The sequence below is a fragment of the Protopterus annectens genome, chromosome 4.part0 (genome assembly GCF_019279795.1).
Source record: "Protopterus annectens isolate FY-2018-M chromosome 4.part0, PAN1.0, whole genome shotgun sequence".
NCBI lineage: Eukaryota > Metazoa > Chordata > Ceratodontiformes > Protopteridae > Protopterus > Protopterus annectens.
This window is the reverse complement of record NC_056733.1, coordinates 1812099-1827039: the sequence shown is the minus strand read 5'-3', so window position 1 is coordinate 1827039 and position 14941 is coordinate 1812099. Positions and strand designations below refer to the sequence as shown.

The following is a 14941-nucleotide window of genomic DNA, read 5'->3' as shown; positions in this document are numbered from 1 at the left end:
TGAATTGCATGCACTAGTGACGGCTCACCTGAGACATTTGGGATTCCAGGTGTTTCCTTATTTAGACGACTGGCTCCTTACTGCCACCACCGAGCATCATCTCTTAAGGGCCAGGAACCACACGAGTCACAGTTGCGCACGTCTAGGAATCACAGTAAACTATGAAAAATCTGCCTTGTTGCTCTGTCAGTGTATTACTTTCATAGGCGCTCAACTAAATACAAGAGGCATGATAGCCAAGCTCCCACAGGAAAAGGGTGCTTGCCATTCGACATCAGGTCTCTCTCCTCTTGTCAAAGGTTCAGGCATGGTTAGTCCTAAAGGTCTTGAGCTTGATGGCAGCTGCCATTACTGTAGTCCCGTTAGCTCGTTACCATATGAGGATTTTGCAGTGGCTCCTTTTCATTCCGTGTTCGTATCAGGCTCTACCATTGTCACACATGATCTTAATCACTGATGCTTGCAAAAAAGATCTTCAATGGTGGCTCCACTCTCCCCTAGTCACTCTAGGCAGACCCTTTGTAGCCCCTCATCTGGTAGCCACAGTGACCACGGATGCTTCCCCGATAGGCTGGGGGGCATTATCTGGGACAGACACTCCACGGAACTTGGCAGCCTCACGAGTACCATTTGCACATCAATGACCTGGAGATGAGAGCGGTGTTATTAGCATTGCAAGCACTTCACTACTCTCTTCCTTTGGGCCATATAGCAATTCAGACGGACAACATGTTAGTGGTGTGGCACATCAACAAACAGGGCGGAACCAAATCTTACCCCTTGTGTCGGGAGGCTCTTCGAGTATGGCAATGGGTGATTTCCTCTCCGCGTTTTCTGGTTGCAACACACATCCCGGGGAAGTCCAACGTGATAGCAGACAAGCTCAGCAGGGCAATTCTCATGCCCCAAGAGTGGTCTCTGAAACAAGATGTAGCGGATATGATCTTCCACAGATGGGGCCAGCCATGCTGTGATCTTTTTGCCTCACACCTAACCAATAAATGCAGCAGCTACATTGCCCTAGTTCCCCCATCGGGGCAGTCATCCAGAGATGCACTTATCCAGGATTGGCCCCCCCGGGATTCTTTACACCTTTCCTCTAATTCCAAAAGTTCTTCAGAAAGCAAAGTTGTTGGGTCGCAAGCTGATCCTCATTGCCTCTTACTGGCCTCATCAGATATAGTTCCCATTCCTTTGGCATTACCTGCAAGAGGAGCCTTGGATTCTGGACCCGGTTCCAGATCTCCCAACATTAGTCTGGTGCTTTTCATCCCTCCATTCAAACTCTCAAGATGACAGCTTGGTTTATCCACTTCCAGTCATAGCCAGGCTTCTGTATATCTCACCTATGGTGCAACATATTTTAGTCTCTTCTCACAAACCAGCTACTGGGAAACTTTACGCTAGTAAGTGGATGAGTTTCTCTCTCTGGGCTGAGCAAAATGACATTGATCTCTCTGCAGCACCAGTTTCAAAAATTTTGGACTACCTGGCTGAAACCTTTGAGAAAGGGGCAGCAACTGCTACGATTCAAGTTCATATGGCTGCTATTTCCAATTTTCATGTGGGCGTTCTAGGTTCTAATGTCATGTCCCACAAGCTATGTAGGGTCTTTTTGAAAGGTGCTACCCTATTAAAGCTGCCCATCCGAGAACTTCTCCATCCTTAGGATTTAAATTTAGTACTAGCGGCTCTAATCCTCCCTCCCTTTGAGCCAGCCTCTTCTTGTCTTCTAAAATTCTTATCATAGAAGACCCTCTTCCTGATTGCATTTACAACTAGGTGGGTTTCCGAGTTACAGGCACTTTCCATCCGCCCGACTTATATGATTTTTTACAAGGATAGAGTATCTCTTAGAACAAATCCCTCCTTTTTACCAAAAGTCTGTTCAGAGTATAATTTGAATCAGTCAATTGAACTCCCTGTATTCTTACCAAATTATGGCAACAAGACAGAGTATAAGCTACATCCAATTGGATGTCCATAAGCAGTTACGATTTTATCTTCAAAGAACCAAGGACATCAGAAAATCAAATCAGCTGTTTGTATCCCTCTCACAGCGTAAGCAAGGCTCACCAGTTTCCAAAGTAACTTAGTCAAAATGGCTGTCCAATAAATACGGTTACTTATGCTTATGAGTCTCTGAGTGTGTCTGTCCCGGGAAAGGTAAGGGGACACTCTACTAGGTCCTTGGCTACTTCCATAGCTTTTCAAGCCAAGCTTCCATTAGATACTCTTTGTGCGGCAGCAACATGGGCTACTCCCCATACCTTCATTAATCATTACAAAGTAGGCATGGCCTCTAGGAACAGGGCATCTTTTGGTTCTATGGTTCTGAAGTCTCTTTTCCAGTGAGCCATCCAGAATTTAGGTGCTGGGGACGCTGTCCCAACCAGAAAGAAGGAAGGCGAGATGGACAACATAACATAAAGAAGTTATGTTCTTACCATAACGTTCCATGTTTGTTGTCCTTTATCTCGCCTTCCTTCTTTCATCCCTCCCTCCTTCCCCCATCCTGGATGATTGAGAGGGATTCCCTTTATTGGCTGATTTGGCTGAGTTTCCTTTACTTTTCAGCTGTTGGTATAGTCCTTGTCACCATTGTTGTTCTTTTTTTTTTTCGGTGCGTAGAAGCAGTATTGTTTGGTTACCTCCTTTATTTGGTAATTTATAGTTCTCCTATCTAGTGGTTAGTTGTCACAAATGAGATCTGGGTAGCTACCGCTAAGCATGCTGGGATAAGGGGCTAGTCTCGAGCCAGTAAAGACTATTCGAGCTTAAGTGGCCGAGTCGGAGTCGAGATCGGCTCCAAACCCAACCAGAAAGAAGGAAAGCGAGATTAAGAACAACAAACATGGAACATTATGTTAAGAACATAACTTCTTTTTCTGCTTGTAAGGCCTCAGACTTATAGCCACCTACCCCCAAGCGCCCAAACCGCTTCTTCAAGGTTTCCTGGTGAGCAAATATTCTTAGTCAAACCACCCGTGGCAGACCCAGCAGTGATTTTCACCTTCCCTGATAAGCAGTCCAGACTGCTTCCCTTCGCCGCACTCCTACCCACTGATAAAGACAGCAAATCTATGGATAAGGTTGGTAAGACGGTATACACCTCCTTCACATTGGCTTTCAGAGCCATTAATTGTCAGACGCACACGACTAAGTATGCTCTGGATTTGGTGTCTCAAGCCTCCTCCATGCTGGCTTCTATCCCTGACAGCCCCATTAAGGCTGGCATCTCCTCCAAACTGTCTCTGGCTACACAAGTAGCCAGACACTATTAAACGCAGCTATGATACTGCAGAAGCAACTGCTCGCTTTGCGGCATCTGCTTCTGTCTTCAGGCAATACTCCTGGCTGAGACTTCAGAATCTCCCATAAGACTTCAAGTCCAAGATCTTGGATGCCCCCCTGGATTACAATTTCCTTTTTGGAAAACAGTCTGCAGATCTCTCCAAGAATCTGCAAGAAAAAAGTAAGGAATTGCAGGACATTAAACATTTACTGGTGTCCCCCATTCCCAAGTACTGTAGAAACTATCCTGCTAAAGCCACCTTCGTAAGGCGTAATCCCTCTTCAGATGGGTGCTTCCTCTTCCAGACCTAGAAGAGGTGCAAGAAGACCCACAACGCCCAGACCTAATGCATCACATCCTCAGCCCAGACAATCCTTTCAGGACAGAGGAGGCCCCAACAATGCGTGACTGCCTTGCACACCTGCCACTCTCAGCATGCCTTCCCCACTGCCTCCCCTTCTGGTAAACCATCACCATGGACCAGTGGGTACTATCCATAATCCAAAAAGGATATTTCCTCTCCTGGAAAGAACCACCCAGGAGAGGCATCCCGTACCCCCCCAAAAAACAGCTACATCTCCTTCCACAGGTTTTGACAGACCTGCTGAAGCTAGGTACTATAGAACCTGTCCCCTCAGGACAGGAAAGAAAAGGTTTATACTCCTGTCTCTTCCTGGTCCCCAAAAAAGACGGCCCTTGGAGACTCATCTTAGACCTTGCCTTCCTAAATCTTCACCTTCAGGTGCCCACCTTCAAAATACTGTCACTTCCCACCCTTCTACCTTTGATTCCGGCCAAGACCTTTATGACCACCTTGGACCTAAAAGAGGCCTACCTACACATACCCATCAGGACTTCCCACAGAAGATTCCTGCGTTTCTCTGGGCCCTCCTCTCATTTCCAATTTATTGTTTTGCCCTTTGGTTTGTCCACTGCCCCCCCCCCCCCAAGTGTTCACGAAATGCTTAGCCCCAGCCATTGCCTTCTGCAGAACTCGGGGAATCCAGATTTACTTCTATCTGGACGACATCCTAATATTGGCAGAGTCAAAAGATTACTCTCTCAAATTATCTACACTTCACCATGTCCCTTCTGCAGAATCTAGGGTTCACTCTCAACCTTCCAAAGTCTTCCTTGAACCCAGACCAGGGCAAGATTTTTCTGGGTTGCAGAATCAGAACGGCCAAAATGAAGACCTTTCTCCCACAGGACACGGTACTATCCCTGACCTTCCACTTCAAGGAAATCCTACACTCTCAGAAAGTAACTGCAAGGCAATTTATTCAACTCCTGGGCTTAATGGCAGCAACCATCCCTATGCTACCACGGGTCAGAATGTATATGAGCAAGCTACAATGGTACCTCAAAAACATTTGGTCCCAGCACCTGAATCACTTGGAAGAGGTAATTCCCCTCCTTCCGTGTCTAAAGAAAGAAATCAGCTGGTGGATCCAACAAGTCCAGCTAAACCCGGGACTTCACTTCTACCTCCCCCAACCCAAGTAATGCATACAGATGCCTCAGATTCAGGTTGGGGTGCAACAATGGCATCTTACCAGGTTTAAGCAAACTGGCACCCTTCCATAAAGGCCAAACACATCACTGTCAGAGAAATGACAGCAGTGTTCCTCGCTCTAAACACCTTTACCCCTCTACTTGTACCAGGGGTTCTTCTAGTAGTGGCAGACAATACCACTGTAGTGTGGTACCTCAACAAACAGGGAGGGGCAAAGGCTTATCAGCTGTGCAGACTAACCCTGCTGATATGGGACCTAGCCTCTTGCCACAACTTGGCCCTCCAGGGCAACCTACACCCCTCGCAGGACAACAAGCAAGCAGATCTCCTAAGCAGGACATCCTCTCCACAACATGAATGGATGTTGGACAGGACTGTATTCCTAGATGTAGTCCACCTGTGGGGCACTCCTCAAATAGACCTGTTCACCTCCTCCCAGAACCGGCAGCTGCAGACCTTCTGCTTAAAGACCCACTCCCCTCTAGCATGGAGAGTAGACGCTTTCAACATCTCCTGGGAGGGGAAGTTTCTTTATGCCTTCCCCCCTTTCCACTGATTCAGAAGGTCCTCATGAAAATCAAGGAAGACAAACTGAAAATATTGTTAGTGACTCCCTTACTGGCCAAGGCAGCACAGGTTCCCCCTACTTCACAACCTAGCCAAGGGCAATCACTACAAGTTACCTTGCAAGGTGGACCTCCTGACACAAGAAAAAGGAACTCCCCTCCACCCACACTTGCAGATGTTGTCCCTGACACTGTGGGTGATAAACTTTTGATCCCTGTCAGACACCACTACTCTGAGGACATGCTTTCAGTCCTGAGGGAGGCCAGGAAACCTACAACAAGAAAATCTTACCTAGCTAAATGGGAAAGATTTACTAAGTGATGTCTAGACAAGGGCAGGGACCCTTGCATTGCTGATACCCCCCTGGTTCTTGCTTGTGTGTGTCAATTGATAAAAAGTGGACTTTCCTATTCTTCAGTGAAAGTACACCTTTCTGCTGTATCAGCCCGCTTGCCTCTTGATTTCCCCCTTGCTAGCCAGGCTTGACGTAAAACTCTTCCTTAAAGGGATGTTGCGCATGAGACCTCCAAAGAAGCCTATCCTTCCGCCCTGGGACCTTAACTACATCCTAGAAAAACTTACCTAACACCCTTTCGAACCTGCTGGGACATCTTCCCTACAGATTTGTACATGGAAAATAGCTCTTCTAGTGGCTATCACTTCAGCCAGAAGGGTTTCAGAGTTGCAAGCCTTAATGGCCTTTCCTCCCACACCACCTTCCACGATGACAGTCACCCTGAGAACTAATCCCTCATTTATGTCCAAGGTGGTCAATGACTTGTCTGTAAACCAATCTGTCCACCTACCCACTTTCTTTCCCTCTTCCAGTAATGAAGGAGAGAGGATACTCCACTCTCTGGATGTGCACAGGCAACTAAGATTTTACCTGGACAAAAACATATCCATTAGGAAATCTAAGCAACTCTTTGTTTCCTTCCACTCCAGGGCTCTGGGCAAGGCAGTCTCCAAACAAACCATTGCATGCTGGATCAGGAAAGCCATTTGTCTCTGCAACTCCCACCATGGAAAAAAAAAACAGTGGGAGTAAAGGCCCATTTCACAAGGGCAGTGGCTGCCTCCAAGGCTTTTTTTAAAAGTGCTAGACATGGCATCCATTATGGAAGCAGCCACATGGTCTACTATCCACACTTTCACCAAACATTGCAAACTTGACCAAGTCTCCAGAGCTCTTGCAGGATTTGCCAGGGCAGTCCTACAAGGATTTGTAGAATCCTCATCAGCATCTGCCACCCTCTCATCCAGCTGAGTTATGGTACTCTCCCACAACTAGAATACTGCAACATAGGAACAGAATGACATAAAATAGTTATGTAAAATCTTACCATAACCATTCTGTTCCATGTTGCACTATTCCTTCCACCCACCATTTCCCCCTCTTCATTCTCCTTTATCCCCAGCTAAAACCTGAACCTATTTATGTTTCAGAAGGACCCCAGGGTCCCATATCTGACACCACTGGCATCTTCACCTGCTGGCCTTCAAGTTCTGAGGATTGTGCGTGCAGCCGTCACATTTATGGCTCCTGGTGTATGGCCTGACATCTGACGTCCCACGCACGCTGGAACAGTCAAGCTGAAGCTTTTGTATAGGAGCTGACTTATGAGTTGCCTGAGGGCAGGAAATCCCACAACTAGAATACTGCACCATGGAGGAGAAGGACATCTATGGTTATGGTAAGATTTTACACAGTTCTTCTGTAGCCCACATTTTAATGTTTTCTATAGCATAACAGTTATACGTGTTTAGTTCATACAGTTTTTTTATATTTGATTATAATGCACTAGTTTGTAGAATCTCGACATCTAATTACATGTAGACTTTTTCACTAAAGGTAATTTGGTTTGTCTTCTTGCAGGATGACCTACAGTTATGGCTTTCTCACGTGGCTTTCTGCAAGAAATGGGTATGTTTATGCAGATTTATGGTTTCCTTGACTTTACATAAAATGCAAAATACCATGGATATGTTATTTTTCCAAATAAAGTTTTATGTCTTTTAGGTATCAGGTTTTAATTACTTGGTCATTATATAACTCCTTTTGTGTAAATTGTTACAAGGTATTGGTTTTAGTACTTTTTGTGATTTTGATTAGTTACTATTTGTTATTGTCACTGTCAGTGATATCTGTCATAGTTCTATTGTGCAGGAATATGTTGCAGCTTCACCATTTTGTATTGTGGAGGGCTGTATTTTTGGTTTAACTAGAAGACTGAAAAACAAGCATGTAGTACATGCTGAAAGCACACACCGAAAGGAAACAAATGCTGTGGTGTAAGTAACTGTCGTGAGGCCGCTTATTTAATGTGGTTCATAAGAAAATTTCACAGTTGCTGTATAGTGGCTGTTTCATTTACATGTGATTTTTGTGGAGGGAAAGCAAACATTTGATAACCAAGAACAATTGTAATTCACAGGGAAGCAGATTATAGGAAAATACTGGTGGTGGTGACTCTTAATGTAGGGAAAGCACTCAAAAGAGTCTGTTGGGATTTTGAGTAGGGCAGTGGTAGCATTTGCATTCCCTGATAGACTTGTGGGATTAATAAGGATGTCTAAAAAGCTGGAGGCAAGAATTAGTGTTGTGCATTCTCCCTGATGGGCTATGATTGAAGAGCTGAACCAGGCAGGAATTTCTTTCCCAGCTGTGTTTTTTTAAGAGCCGTCAGCAAAGAATGTAAGGTATTCATAAATTCAGGTAGCTGTGAGACAAAGTTAGTCTTATTTGCAGATAGTATTGTTTTGTAATTGATAAATCCAGAAAAGGGTGTTTCTGTGAGGTGGAGTATATTGAGACTATTTTACGTCTTTTCAGGATATAAAATAAATTAAGATAAAACAAAAGCTACAGCGGTGAAGTATGCATCTGTTTATGACAGCAATACCCATGCTTATGGTGACAAAGTTTTTAGATATACTGGTTAAAAGGATTTTATTGTGGCAGCTCAAGAAAATTGGGAAGAGACTAAATGGAAAGCAACATAAAAACAGAAACTGGAAGCTTTTGATTATAGATATCTATGTATTTATTTATTTATTACATTTGTTAACCAGGTTGGTGCTCTTGTCCAAAAACTCTTCAGGTATTACCCAGATCAAAAAAAAAGAAAGAAGAGGAAAACCATATTTCACATTATGATGAAACGCAAAGAACAATAAAAACATCATTAACACAATTGCACAGTATTTATGGCACTATATTTATAGTACAATATTTATATAAACTAACTGCAGTATGGCATTGTAGTAGAAGCACACAGTTAATGAGCAGTGGCTGTTAAATAGCTTAATGAAATAGATGAATAGAAGCAGATGGTGACTGATATAGAAATAAGTATTGGAGTACAAGGGAGGAGATAGTGTACAATTTAGGACATAGATCTGCAATTCTACAGAAGTTGTTTTCCAAATTAGTATCCTGGTATTATGTGGCTGAAGAAGATATTTCAGTATGTGTATAGTGCACCCACAGCAGTGAAACTCTTTTGTAGGAAAGAATTGGGTAGATGAAAGGGAGATGGTAGGATGCAATCAGTGAGCACATTTTATGTCACTTTAGTCTTTTATATGGATCGGGTATATCTTTATTAACCAGAGAAGAAGTTGTGAGTGATAGTCAAAGAGCTGAAGGAATTTGTTTGGGAAAGGAAAGAGGACAATAGAGAAGTTGGATAAATTGATTATTCCCAAAATACAAGGCAGTTTGGCGGTACTTGATTTGAAGGGTTACCCCAAAGCTACACAGTTAATGCTTGTATATAAATAACTCCATCAGAAAAAACTTAAATCAAAGTAGAAAAGGATGATGACAAAGTGTAGTTTGAGGGTTGAAGACAGACTGGGATTTGGGAAGCAAGTCTATGTGATGAATAGTAACACTCGTATAGAATATTATATTCATAAAGTAGCAGAAAGTATTCTAAGAACGAAGAGCGAGAAATCTTACCATTCATGATGTCTGCAAGTAGGGTTATATAAATGGGGAATGGGGGTGGATTTTCTTGAGTAAATTAGGAAGGGAACAAAGTATTGTGAGCAAATAACTGTGGAGAGAGGTGTAATGCAGAAAGATGAAGCTAAGCAGGAGTTTTGGACTTCTAATTACAGAGAGTTTTCTCTCTAAGATAAGAGTATAGGTAGAGAGAAGGGTATAGGAGTGTGCTGTGTGAAAGACCAGCTTTGATAGAGTTTATAGTTGTCTGCCAGTCAAGAGATGATTAGTAGGGTGTATAAAATATTTCATGTTAACTGTAGAAATCAATCAGAGCATGTTTAAAAGGAATGGGAAAAGATAATGGGCAAATTACAAAGGAATAATGGGAAGAAATGTTATGCAACAAAGTCAAGACATCTTAAAATGTTTGCATAGATATTTATTTTAATATCTGAAGTAGACTTCAGAGTAATTTTCCTAAGGGAAATATCAAATGTTCATGATGTAATGAGTAAGGGAGAGGAAACATAGTGTGTTTTTTGGGAATGTAACAAATTGGCTGATTTTTTTAGGTTATTGAGAGTGAAATGTTGGAAGAACTTGGGGGATAGGTATTTTGAACTCCTGTATAGAATCAGAATTGTCTGAACATAGTAAGGCCTCATGAGGTTTGATGTTATTAGCTCCCAATAAAAAAATAAGTAGACAATGTTGATCAAAACCTAAATCTGGAAATTTGTAATAATGTAATGAGATGAAAGAACTGAAGTTTGCAAGTAAATGGAATTCATGGAAATAATACAAGCATAATAATGCCCAGGCGGAAGAGTGAGGTTTGGGAGAAGGCTGGCATTGAACAATTTAGGTAATGTTGGAGTGAATGAAATTTGTGAAAACGAAAGCCTATATGTGTATATGCTGCACAACAACAATAAAATCTGCTGTTAAAGGAAATTTATATAAATTCACGTTGCAATTCAGTCTGAGAATTTAATAAATATGTTGAAAAAGTTGTTACTTGTAGATGAATTTTTTTTTTTTTGCATGAGTAATGACAGTTAATAGTAGTCTAAGCTGCGGTGGTGTAGCGGTAGCTTTGTTGCCTCACAGCAAGAGGTTCTCCTGTTCGATTCACTGCTGGAGTGCCTTCTGTGTGGAGTCTGTATGTCCTCCCCGCTGTCGAGTGGCCTCCGAAAGACATGCGTGAATGGGCGTTAGGCTGGCAACTCGGCACCATAAAAAATCTACTGCTAATCATTAGCAGACCGGTGTTTCGCTGTGGTGACCCCTAACCGGGAAAAGCCGGAAAGACAAACAATGACAGTTAATGGTACCTCTCTTTTTCTTGGGTTTTAAGTAGAACAGGCTTGAGTAATTATTAATACAGACTTTTTTTTTCTTTTTCTCTTGCAGGCAACAAAGTCACAACTCAGCAGAGTATTCTCTGCTGTGTTGGCTATTCATCCTGATAAACCAGGTAAATGTTAAAATGTTTACTATACCTCATATATATTTGCTTGTTTAAGTAAATGTTGTTACTAGTATCTCTTAGCTATTTGCGTATTGCATTAGCTGGATTATTCTAGTGATTTTGTTACTGTGGAAGCAGTTGTAATGGGATTCTACCACCTAGTTTCCAAACTTCTACTGGTATCTATTTTGTCCCTAGGGATTTTCATGGTTGTCATGTCCTTCTCTGTAATTTTCTGCAACAAATTTTTTTGTCCAGATCCATAAATTTGTAGGGATCTAACACTTCACAGAATGTCTGCATTTCTTTTTAGAAAACTGAATGCAAGTGTCTTCTATGCTTACATTTGTTTACCATTGAGTCAACACTCGCAGTAACCTGTTTCCAGGGTTCATGCCTTGAAGCCTGTTGGATTTGATTTTCTAAAAAATAAAAGTGATTCAGGTGTTTGTTTTTCGAGTCCCCTTTCCCTTGTCATATTGTGTATACTGCTAAAAACAAGCCTTTTTCTACTTCATTAAATTAGCAGAGTTCACCCAACTTGTTACTTCAGAGTTTATTTGATGCCATGGCTTAATTTATGATGTATGTTGGTAGATTTACAGCTTTTTTAGCTTTATAGTCAACTCTGCATCACCTGCTTCATTTCATCCTTGGAAATGCTTACATTTGTTTACCATTAAGGCTGTAAGGTGGCAGTTTGTACATTTACAGGCTTCTTCTGTAAACAGTTATTGAGGATTCCAAGTTCAGTCTAGTGCTGGGGTGGTTTACGGTGACTATCAAGCTTCGGAAGGTCAAGATAGCCTTAAGTCTTCACAAAAACTACAGTTGAGCTTTCTTGACCACCAGAAGGATTGTGTGGGCTCCACGTGGAATAACAGAAGGCAGTGAATGTAGTGATTCTTGTATTTGTTTTCCAAAAGTGTGACCCAGCATCAGGAAGGTATGGTCAGGTTGAGAGTTGCTCTGACCAGCTGATTTTTACAGAAAATGTGTGCATCTGATGTTATCTTAGTCACCATTCCTCACGTTAGGATCTTGAATCCGACATCAGATCCGAGCCGGCATACTTTAGACAACAGCTTAGCTAAAGCTCCTCTCCTCCCATGATGCTGTGCTGCCCTCTAACCCCCCCCCCAGATCTTGTTTGCCGCTTTTGCAAGTCAGACACAGTTTGCTCAGCTCCTCGTGGTTTTGTAAATAAGGTGGTTTTATTTGGGGTTTTTTCCTCTGCTTTTCTTCAGTGTTTCCCTTCCCTTGTTAATATAGGGTTCTGCTAGTACAGCAGTTTGTTTCCCTTTCTGTTCCCCTCCCGTTTTCGTATTAACTGGTTAGTGCCTTTTTGTGTTCTGAGCCTTTATTTCCTGACTTTGTGTATTATTTTTGGTTGTTTTTAAGTTTGTTGTGTGCTTGGATGGATTTTGTGGTGCTTAGACCTTGGACAGTGTCTCTGGCTGTGGTTTTTGATCGTTCCTTTGGCTTTGTTTGCTTGGCCTTCTCCATGTTGGAGAAACCCTTAGGGTTTAAGAGGTGTTCCTCGTGTGGTCAGAAGATGCCTGTCTCTGATTCACAGGAGGAGTGCCTCTATTGTCTCGGTGGCGGCCATCTGGAGATTGAATGTGGCATTTGGACTGCTTTCAACCACAGAGTCTTGGTCGACCACCGAAATAAGCTTTTAATCAAAAGCTTGGTCAAGTGGGGGCCCTTTGGTCACTGAAACTCTGACCAAATCAGACTCCTCCAGAGTAAAGAAAAAGGTTCCCTCCTCCTCTGTTTTCTTGAGGAGGCTCTGTCCAAGCAGCCCAGGCTTGTTGGATCCCAGATCTCCGGATCTGACTCCAGCCAGGGTGGTGTCAGATCCAAGACCTTCTAGGTAGTCTTACCCTGGATCCAAGGCCTCGGGTTCCAGGTCTTTGGATCCGACAATCTTGATCTTGACTCCCGGATCCAAGGCACCTGCTTCGGATCTGATTAAGGGTACTCTTGCCATGGATCTGACCCTCCCTGATCCGAGGGTTTTGAGGCCTGTTTCCTCAGATTCTTTATTGTACTCTGCCCCGAGTCAGCCAGATCCGAGAACTGTGCAGGAACTCATTATTGTGGAGGAATTTTCATCGGAGCCTTCTGGTGGAGAGCAATTATTTAACTCTCGACGCAGGGCTCTCTCTCCAGAGTTCAGCAGGAGATCCGTGGGTCTCGGCACCAATGTTCTTCGTGTTTCACTGTTGCAATCATTACATTTGGGTAATCTGCTGTTAGGTTGCCCTCACTCAGCCTGATTAACCATGTCTTGGGTCCTGCATCAGTTGCTGATCCTTCTTCCATGACGTCATGTCGTCAGGGGTATAAAACATGCAGCCGACCCTATTACATTAGTCTTTCTTGCCACGCGGTGCCCGAAGCAGAAACAGTTCACAAGTGCAGGTCGGCCGACTCCTGAAATTTTCGTTTTCGAGTCTCAGAACCGAAGTCTTCAACTAAAAGCCAAGTACCCCGTTTGGGGAAACTTTTTCTTGCTCCTTACTGATGTCAGTAAAAGTTAATAATTGCTTCTAAATATTTTGGCTCAAGATTTAATTATCCAGAAATGTCATCTGTTAACAATCCGACTACCGGAATACCTAACAAAAGCAAAGAAAAAGACAGAGGCAGACCGTTGAGGTCCAAAACTGGCGACGCTTCTCCTAAGCCATTCGCCAGTTCGCTGGTACTCAGTGAGGCACTTTCACAGCCCTTGATACCCGCTACTTCTAATTCGCAGGCCTCTACTGAGACCCATTTGGAGTCCGTTATGCCGCGAGATGCTTCAATTATGGAACCCATGGATGTCTCTACCTTAGATGGGTCTGGAGCCGCTGTGCAGGCACTGGCTTCTGAGAGTGTTTTCAGGCCTACAGATTTGTATATTAGACCGACGCCATCTTCAAAACTAAGGCCAAAATCTAAATCTATGTCTAAAAAACCGACGCCTGGGCCACATGTGCAGGCCCCTATGCCTAAAAAAAAATTATCAATATGGCTGAAGATTTAATTGCTCTGATCAGGGGTAGCCAACCCCCTTCCTAAGAGGCCTAGGCAAGACATTGATTATGAATCTTCTGAACAGGATTCTATTTCTTCTGACTCTTCTGATGAACATGATTTGTCTATTCCTACTTATGGGACTCTGATGCAGAAGATTCCATTCCTTCTGCTTCTTCCCCTGAGGTTTTTTCTTTTGGGGAAACTTTACATACCTTAAGGGAACATTTCCACTGTGAAAGTCAGGACGTCTCTGAATCTAAAAAGAGACTTTGGGATTTTCTTCTTCTTCCTTAGCATAGGCGTTTGGCTATACCTCCTGTTCTAGACGACGTTGATGATGTTTTTTCAGAATCTAGTATGACTCCTGATTCTCTGCCTCCGGCTCCTTGTAAGCCAGACAAATACTACAGGGTTCCTGACTCCCACAAGTTCTTTTTCAAAAATCCTATTGCTGATCCTGAAACCATTTCTCAGGGTCCCAAGGGCATTAAGGCCTCTACTGCTAAAAATCCTATCCCTTCTGATAGAGATTCCAGGGCGCTGGATAGATGGGGTAAGAAGGTTTACACGTCTGCAACCTTGGCAATCAGGGCTTTAAACTGTCAGTTTCATATGCTTACATATCAACAACATATCATGGGACTACTTAAACAGAAAATTATGTTAATGTCTGACTGTGTGGAAAATAAAGATTTGCAGGATTTATTACATTCAGCTGAATAAGTTGGACAACATACTTTGCAATGTGGTTTTGATTTCTTGGAGGCCTCTTGCAGGGCTGCTGTAACTGGATCTGTGCTAAGAAGGCATGCTTGGCTCAAAGAGCAAACTCTGCCTGACCATGGTAAAGCAAAATTGTTGGATGCTCCTTTACAACAGGACCATCTCTTTGGTAATAAGGCTGAAGAAGTGTTAAAGATGGAAGATAAAGCTTAATCTATGCAAACTGTGAAAAATTTCTTACAAGTGCAACCTCCAAGATTTAGTAGGCAGTGGCCTACTAAGAACTGGTCCTTTCCGGTCCCCTCAAGAGCCGCTCAAGACAAATCAAGACATTCCAAAGGCTCCAGGTTTCAGTCACAAGGAACTTTTAGAATTAAACAATGGGATGCC

The 14941-nt window shown here is 43.0% G+C and overlaps 1 protein-coding gene across 1 annotated transcript in view; it reads left to right on the top strand.

Annotated features, from left to right (window-relative positions):
• Positions 1-14941, top strand: part of UTP6 (UTP6 small subunit processome component) — a 1596914-nt gene that overhangs the window by 418017 nt on the left and 1163956 nt on the right. The window contains exons 5-6 of the mRNA XM_044068038.1: positions 7255-7302; positions 10744-10807. Coding sequence (XP_043923973.1) covers positions 7255-7302; positions 10744-10807 — 112 coding nt within the window. The remainder of the gene's footprint in view (positions 1-7254; positions 7303-10743; positions 10808-14941) is intronic.